Raw genomic sequence first — 8342 nt, forward strand, 5'->3', positions numbered from 1 at the left:
GATTGAGGAGACAAAACTTCATCACGGTAATTCACACGTGTCAAAAATTAAGACCAGAGACTGTACACCTGTTCTACATCCCCAACAAGTGGTGTCGAGGTATTTAAAACCTCAACTCACGTGTTAAGTTCGATCCGGTTACCTTTATCGGTTGTCTCCGGTAATTTCCAATTGGATGATTAACAAATTAAAAAATTCATTTGATAATAAAATATTATTTATTTAAAAGATTCTAAATCATTTGATAATAAATTTTTAAATACTTTTATGAATGTTATCTTTGAATTTGAATTATCTAAATATAACAACATTTTTTAATCGTTGAAATTATTTGATTTGTGTTTGAATTTATTTAATAGATTAAATTTAAATTGTTTTATAATAATTATAAGTACCTGTTATTATCCTAGAATTATAATTTAGATATTTAGAAAATGTAGAAGAGAGAGTTAACGATCAATATCTCATTATTAAAGCAACTCTCTTTCAGCCTGCTTTGCCTGTGTTATTATCTCTCACTGGAGCTGCAGCTTGCAGAAAAGCTTTGGCCTTTCGCTTTGGCTTTGGTTATCTTCGTGTTTATTTTGGTGGATAAGATATAGGAAAGTGAAATCCTTTTGTTTACGAGGTGGGTTTCGCTTCAAACTTTGATTTGAATAAGAAACTGAAAGAAAGGAAATGGAGAGAGATTTTCTGGGTTTGACCTCGAAAGCATCATTGCCTCTGGTTGGAGAAGAAGTTAAAGAAATCGGTCGGTACTTTCTTTATTCGGATATTAGCGTCGATAAAGCTTCCATTTTTGTTTTCGCTATGCAATCAAGCAAGCTTTCTTTTCTTTATACGGTTTGACATATTAGGAAAAGATGGATGAAATTCTTGCACTTGGATTTTATAGGTTTTACTAAAAGCTCTGGATTTCAATGGCCAGCTTCAAACAAGGGTTCTTCGGCTGCGATGAGCTTTGATTTTGGTCAAGGAGATAAGGCTAAATGGATTGAACATGATTCAATGGTTTCCCCTGCTTTCAAGCATATCTTAACTCCAGATGCTTCTCAACTTCAGGTTTGCCTTCATTTCCCTGTCTTTCAATGCAGTATAAGTTAATTGTTTTACTGCTAAGCATCTCCGAAACTTAGAGATGACGTAAAATTTCATGTCAAGGATCCCAACATAAGAAGATGGACATATAATTTTATGTCCAGTGCCAACATAAAAAGTTACAACGTAAGACTTGAAATTTTCACGTGAGACTGTCCTAATCACCTCTCAGTTTATCCCTGCTTATAGCAAAAAGTTAGCGTGCGAAATTAATTCAACAATAGAAAATACAAAGATAATATTTAAAGTATAGGTGAATTTAAAATTGATAGGATTGCATATTCATGTTGGACTATAGATAGGGATCTTTTAATTGTTGATTGAGGATGTCTCCAACTACATGTGAATAATCAACTTATATTGTTTCTCTTCCATTTTGGCCTTCACCGTCTATAGAAATCCTTATTTCACAACAGACAACGAGTAGGCAATAATTTCCCGTTGTCGGCTTCTTCTTCTGTTCAACATGATGTACATCACCTTCAACGGCCGAATGATGTGAAAATGTTTCCGTTCTCGAACCAATCGATTTCCGTTTCGACGACCAACCAGTTCATAAAGAATCATTTCTCTACAGCTTGTCTAAATTTGCCCATTACTACTGCCATGAAGCCACAATTGCTTGGAGGAATTCCGGTGTCTACACCACATTCTGCTCTTCCCACCCTTGCTTCCTTTGGCGGAAGCATCAAACCATGGTAAAATGATTTTAATTAAGCTTGAGTTTGGTTACTTTAATCGAAAATGTTGACAATAGGATACTGAAATTCTGTTGGAATTATGTTTTCCTTGTAAGGAAAAGCGGCAAGGGCCTTAGGGACTCCGGATCACCTGCTGCTCAATTGACAATCTTTTATGCCGGTACCGTGAATGTCTTCGAATATATTACCCCCGAGAAGGTGACTCTTTTTACTTTCTGGGATCTATCAGTCAATGGAAAACTAAGAAAGTTGCATTCTTTTTTATTTTTCATATTATTCAGGCTCAGGCTATCATGTTACTTGCTGGGAACGGATCTTCCATGGCTTCTAATACGACACAAGAGAAAGCACAACTCCAGACCCGGTTTTCAAAGACAGTTCAATTCGAAACTGTTCCGGCAAACCAGCTGAATACACAACCGAGCTCTGGTATCCCAAGCCCTTTGTCGATTTCATCTCACAGCGGTGTTCAATCCAGGAGTGGATCCACTAGTACCGATGAACTGATCGTATACAAGACTATTGGAAGTCCGACAACCCCTATCAGCAAAGTGGAGCCTCCAAAACCGGCAAATACCAAGGGACCAATCACCGGCATGATGCCTTCCGGTATGCATTTTGTTCAGCTTAATTCACCCTTTGGCACTTGACTTATTACTGAAAATTCATTTGTAAATGACTTGAATCGAATGCCTGCAGTTCCGCAGGCTCGCAAAGCATCCCTGGCTCGGTTTTTGGAGAAGCGCAAGGAGAGGTCAGTTTTTAACCAAGTCAGATGATAAGATTTAAAGCTCGAGTTGCAATATTGTGCTTGTATTAATGCCTCGTTTATCCACTGTCTGTTTGTAGGGTTACGACTGCAGCACCATATGAAGTGAGCAAGAAACCTCTACAATGTACAACACTGGCATGAGCTTTGCTGCAGACAATGTTGTTCTTTCTCAGGTAAGCAATGGAGGGTTAACCATCATCAATGATTTTGGTCATTAAAACGATCTTATATGAATGTAGTTTCGACTGCTTAATTTCCATCAGCTTAACGAGTTTATTTGTGCATTTTGGGTTTTTTTTTATTTATAAAATGGTTATTTGCTACTTTGTAACCCAATCAATTGCTGTTACGTTGTAGAAAATAATACAATAATAAGATTTTGTATTAATCTTCAGAAGATTATTATTAGAAATTATATAATTTATTTTTACATTTTTTTCTCTTATCAAATAATTAAATAAAAATTTATAAATCTTCTTTCATGTCTTACAAATAAAACAATCACTTTCTAATTCCCCTAATCCTTCATCTTAGAGAATATACACTAAGCTAAGCTCCACAATTATCATCTTCATACAAAATAAGTATACAAAGAGTTTATATTTGATGCAAGGATAATGCATATATCCATAAAATGTCACTGAACCAATGATGCCCACTTCATTAAAAGCTTTCAAAAGTATTTGAATAACTTGACCTTTAATAAAATGGCACAATTTGGTTCATAGACATTATATATATATTCATTATCAGTGTATCAAATATAAACGTAGACCTAGAAATTTCCCGGCAAAACTAACTCTTCATCGGGCGCTTCCCGTGGGGATCGGCGTTGGAGGAGCTTGCAAGGGCAGATGCAGATGCAGTATTAGTAGTAATACTAAAGGTTGGTTCTGAAGAATTAGAATCCGAAAAAACAGAAGCTCCGGCAGTCGATGAGGATCCGGGAGGCAGGCGGGATCTTCTGTATCGAGTACCTGGAACTCCAGGTCTCATTGGCTCATCTATATGTCCGGGTTTCTTCGACAGCATTATAACAACCTGGTGCATGTCCGGCCGTAACTTGGGATCACTCTGCACGCATAATAAACCTATTTGGATGCAGATAGCTACTTGTTCAGAGGGTGCTGATGATGCTACAGCAGTATCCATGATCTCCAAGCCCTTGCCCTTTTTGTAAAGCTTATATGCCTTCAAAACCGACAGGCAAACAAGCGTCGGTTACAGAACATTCCTCTCGAATTTCATGAATGATTCGATATATGCAGATTTGGACATAAGTGTTCAGCACGAGTACACTCTAATTTTTTTTCAAGTTTTTCTATATAAGTAGAGAGTCGAATAAAAGAAAACAAAGATTCAGACAACAAATGATTAGCTTATAATCTTGCTCATACCCATTCGAGTAGATTCCGAGCATCTGCATTTGAACTGAAAGATGAGTTTTCTTGGCCACTTATTAGCTCCAAAACCAAAACTCCGAAGCTGAACACATCGGCCTTCACGGATAGATGTCCATGCATAACATACTCAGGCGCCATATATCCGCTGTTTTTCGAACAACAAAAAACGAATAACTTCGTTAAATTAACACCTTACAATTAAGGTATAGGCATTATGACATAGCACAAATCCAAGGCAGGTAGACCTCATCAAGCAATCAAATAAGAAGATGCATGAAAGACAACATACTTGGTACCAGCTACCCTGGTGTTGACATGCGTTTCACCCTCAGGGAAGAGGCAAGCCATGCCGAAATCAACAATTTTAGGGATCCATTTATCGTCGAGTAAAATATTGCTCGCCTTGATATCCCGGTGAATGATACGGTTGTGTGAGCCATTGTGAAGGTAAAGCAAACCCCGTGAGATGCCTGTGATTATTTCATACCTTCGCTGCCAGTCAAGCTCCTCTTTTCTATTCGGTTCTATGGAATAAACCACCATCATCGTACTATTACTAAAAATCGGAAAAAATGAATCGGTTTCAAGGACAAAATATTGAAGTTAAGTTGCAGAAAAACGAATCAGAGAACTTCAAATCAAATTATCTAAAATATATAGCAATACTCATGCATGTCCCTAATGAAGGTTACATCATCTCATTTTCGAATTCATTCGATTCACGATGAATTCATTCGACTCTTTCGTTACAATTAAATGCATACTAGAAGCCACTAAGGGGATGAACCAACAATAACAAATTTACAGTCCGATTCGGAGATCACAAGTCCAAGTCCTGGAATAGCAGTGATGGGGTTAATGAAAAGATCAGTCATTAGTCAAAGCCTTCCAACTCGATCTAATTGCTAGTATGAAGTATCTCCTAATCTAACACCCCTTCAAATTGAAATTTTAACAATTTTCAAAGTATAAATGCATCAAGATTTGTGCAACATAAGCTGTAGCTTCCGTTCTTATTCCAAAATATCCTTCCTGTAAACATAAAAAGGTTCCTTCTTTTTTAAACACAAAGGTTCTGCCTTGCCTTTGTTGCTCAATCCATATCGTTTAAAGGCGGTTTAAAATGAGTTTTAGCATATTTTACACTAGCCTGACCATGTTTTTCCTTCTCTTGAAGGATGCTCGAAACAAATGTTTACATATGTTAATCCATTTTGAGTTCTTGAAACCACTAAATTACAATACTCAGTCATAAAGATGGAGATGAAATAAAAGAAACAACAAATACAGAAAAAAATGAAACAAAAGGGAAACAAGCCATGATGTTTCTAAAACAGTACACTAAATCATGCCAAAATTATCGGGATTACACCGATGACCTCAATTTGCTATGAAACATACAAGAAAATGTGGCAGAGAACAATATGATAACTTACTGAAGAGAACCTTGTCAAGACTCTGATTAGAGATATATTCATATACCAAAAGTTTTTCATCACCATGTATGCAGTACCCCAACGGATTCACGACATTGCGGTGCTGCACGCGTGCTAGGACCTTAGCTTCGTTCTCGAACTCCTTTTTTCCCTGACTCGAGTTTTGAGATAGCTTCTTCACTGCAATTTCCCTTCCATCATCTAACTTACCCTACAAATTAAGTAACAGCTACCGAGTTCAGATAAATTAATCGTGGTTTAGTTTGATCAACCAAACAAAAACTTAAGCATTTTGGAACCTGGATACTACGTTAGTGATTCCAATTAAAATTGTTCATACTTTACCTCCCTTTTAATAGCTAAACAGAGAGTTTAATGGTTAGTCTAGCTTGGGACTAGGGCTGTAAATGAGACGAGACAGATCGCAAGCTACTCGTGATTGACTCGATCAAGGCTCGATAAATGCTCGAATCGAATGGACTCGACTCGAGTTCTTAACGAGCCGAAACGAACTACTTGATATTCGACTCGAAAAGCTCTGAGCAGCTCGAAAATATAATATATTAAGGTTTTATTTTTCATTTCGAGCCTTTTCGAGCTGCTCACGAGCTTCAATTCAGGATTTCGAGTTCGAGTCTAGCTTACAAATTTTAAGCTCACGAGTTTTTGAGTCGAGTCGAGCTTCATTTCAGAGTTAATAATATTAACATCTATGTATTGATTTTTTAAAAAAATACGTAAGATTTCATGTATTTAAGGTTCAGGTTCGAGTTTGAGTTTGAGGTTTCAATCGAGTTAAGTTTAAGAATTTTTTTTCTTCATTTCGAGCCTTTTCGAGCTGCTCACAAGCTTCAATTCAGGATTTCGAGTTCGAGTCTAGCTTAAAAATTTTAAGCTCACGAGTTTTTGAGTCGAGTCGAGCTCCATTTTAGAGTTTTCGAGTCGAGTCGAGCTCAACAATACTCGAACTTGACTCGGCTCGTTTACACCCCTACCTGGGACATATGGTTCACTATTAATAAAAGCTAATGGTGAAAATGGGATTCTCAAGCTATGTTCCTCGATCTCTTCATTCTTCTTAAAGTATCAATGTAAGACGTAGGGATAGACGCAAGATTTTATGTCAAAGAGTGTGAAATTAATAAGTTATATTAGTATGCCTGCACCACCAGCACCCCTTCGATCCATCCCTAATCCGACACATATTCAGGCATACAAGAGTATGGCTCTTATATATATGAAAAAATTATAAGAAATGGAGCTACCCCATAAGGGATACATACATATCATACTCACATCATATATATATATATATATATAAGTTTAAAACTTTTAGAAAGACGCGCTCGGGCCAGCCCCTCGGTCCATCTATGCCGATAAGGGATACATACAAATTACACTTGCATCATATATACTTTAATGTAAACAATATCTATGACAATCCATTGTATCATATTACTTATATTCTTTAATTCAAACTAATGAACTATAGATAAAATTGAGCAAAAGTTTCCCTCTATTTTCTAGGCAACCAAACAAGAGTTGGGATCTTACTCTATAAACAGGTCCAAAACCCCCTTCACCAAGCTTGTGATGAGGATGGAAATCTTTTGTAGCAGCAACTAAAGTCTCGAAAAGGAAGCTCTTTTGCTCTTGTTGAGCTATTTTCTCCAAGTCCTATACATTCTCCCCTACTGAAACACGCACATCAAATAACAAATAAATCAACAAACAAGTAGTCTTTCTCTTCATTTTTCATGTATGAAACTGGGGGTTTTCATTTTACCATTGCTTGAGTTGGACCTGAAAGGTTTCACAAGATTCCGGAAGAAATTCTTGGATTTGTTCATGGGGTTTTGAAAACTATACCATGAAAAAATAAAACAAATAGATTCTGGAACGAATTGTTGTGAAAGTTTGGAGCTTGGAAAAATTGGAGGAAAGCAGCCAGGTTCAATGAAGATTGCTTTTCGAAGCGTTGATGATTTTCCCGGGAAAATTATATTTTTTTTACTGTTTGTTTGGTTAGGAAATAAAATATACGTGTGGGCATTGATTGACCGTGTTGTGTAAGTGTTGACTATTTGGTCGACATTTCACATTTGTATTTCCCATCTTTCTTTTCTCTTTTAGAAGAATTAAATCTCTCTTCATTTGGATTTGGTCTCTCTTCTATAAATTTCAATTTCCTATTTCATTCATATGTCAAACAAAAGTCAATTTTCGGGAATAAATAAAAGGATTTATAAATATTAATAAATATAAGAATAAATTATCATTTTATAATTTATTTTTTTCTCTTATTTTGAACGCTAAATTTATTTTTTTAATTTATTCACCGAATTTTCGATTTACTTTAGCCACTCAAATGTTAAATCATAATGGAAGAATGACAAATTTTTGTAACATGACATCCACGTCATTTTTTTTAATCTTTTTCTTTCAAAGATGAAAGTTTTACAATTTTATCTCGTTTCACATCGATCATGCAATTACTTTTATCTGTTGTCTTTTTTTACCACTCAAGACATTGACAAATTTGCCTCATCGTCTCCTATTAATCTATCAATTTATATTTTATATAAACCACTTTAAAACTTACAAAATTTAATTATAAACCTACTCATGAAACTCCAAAATATTATGATCTATAATATTTACCATCTGGTCATCGTGTAATCAAGATATACAACTCGTTTTCTCCTTCTCTACCTCTCTAATATTGAAATTTAGAAGATGTTTCATTATCGATAAATTAGAGGGAATTCGAAATTAATAAAAATAAATTTTAAAAAGAATAAAAATCAAAGGCTAATATATTATTTTTAAAATAAATTTAATGTAATATATAGGAACTTGTAATTTTATTTAGTTGTGATTTTTTTCCCTGAAACTTGAGCACAAATAAGAATATGTATTTTGATAGCAATTT

The 8342-nt window shown here is 35.4% G+C and overlaps 1 protein-coding gene and 1 pseudogene across 1 annotated transcript; one reads left to right on the forward strand and one right to left on the reverse strand.

Moving 5' to 3' along the window:
- Positions 1-503: 503 nt before the first annotated feature.
- Positions 504-2723, forward strand: LOC120184368 (protein TIFY 7-like). The gene is made up of 7 exons (XM_039188859.1): positions 504-751; positions 896-1062; positions 1495-1796; positions 1895-1997; positions 2081-2404; positions 2492-2553; positions 2649-2723. Exons 1-7 carry the CDS (start codon positions 679-681, stop codon positions 2710-2712), a joined length of 1095 nt encoding a protein of 364 aa, XP_039044790.1. The 5' UTR covers positions 504-678; the 3' UTR covers positions 2713-2723.
- A 439-nt stretch (positions 2724-3162) lies between these two features.
- On the reverse strand, positions 3163-7395 carry LOC120184357 (annotated as a pseudogene).
- Positions 7396-8342: the final 947 nt, after the last annotated feature.

This window comes from Hibiscus syriacus, unplaced genomic scaffold (assembly GCF_006381635.1).
Source record: "Hibiscus syriacus cultivar Baekdansim isolate YM2019G1 unplaced genomic scaffold, ASM638163v2 tig00003731_pilon, whole genome shotgun sequence".
NCBI classification, from domain to species: domain Eukaryota; kingdom Viridiplantae; phylum Streptophyta; class Magnoliopsida; order Malvales; family Malvaceae; genus Hibiscus; species Hibiscus syriacus.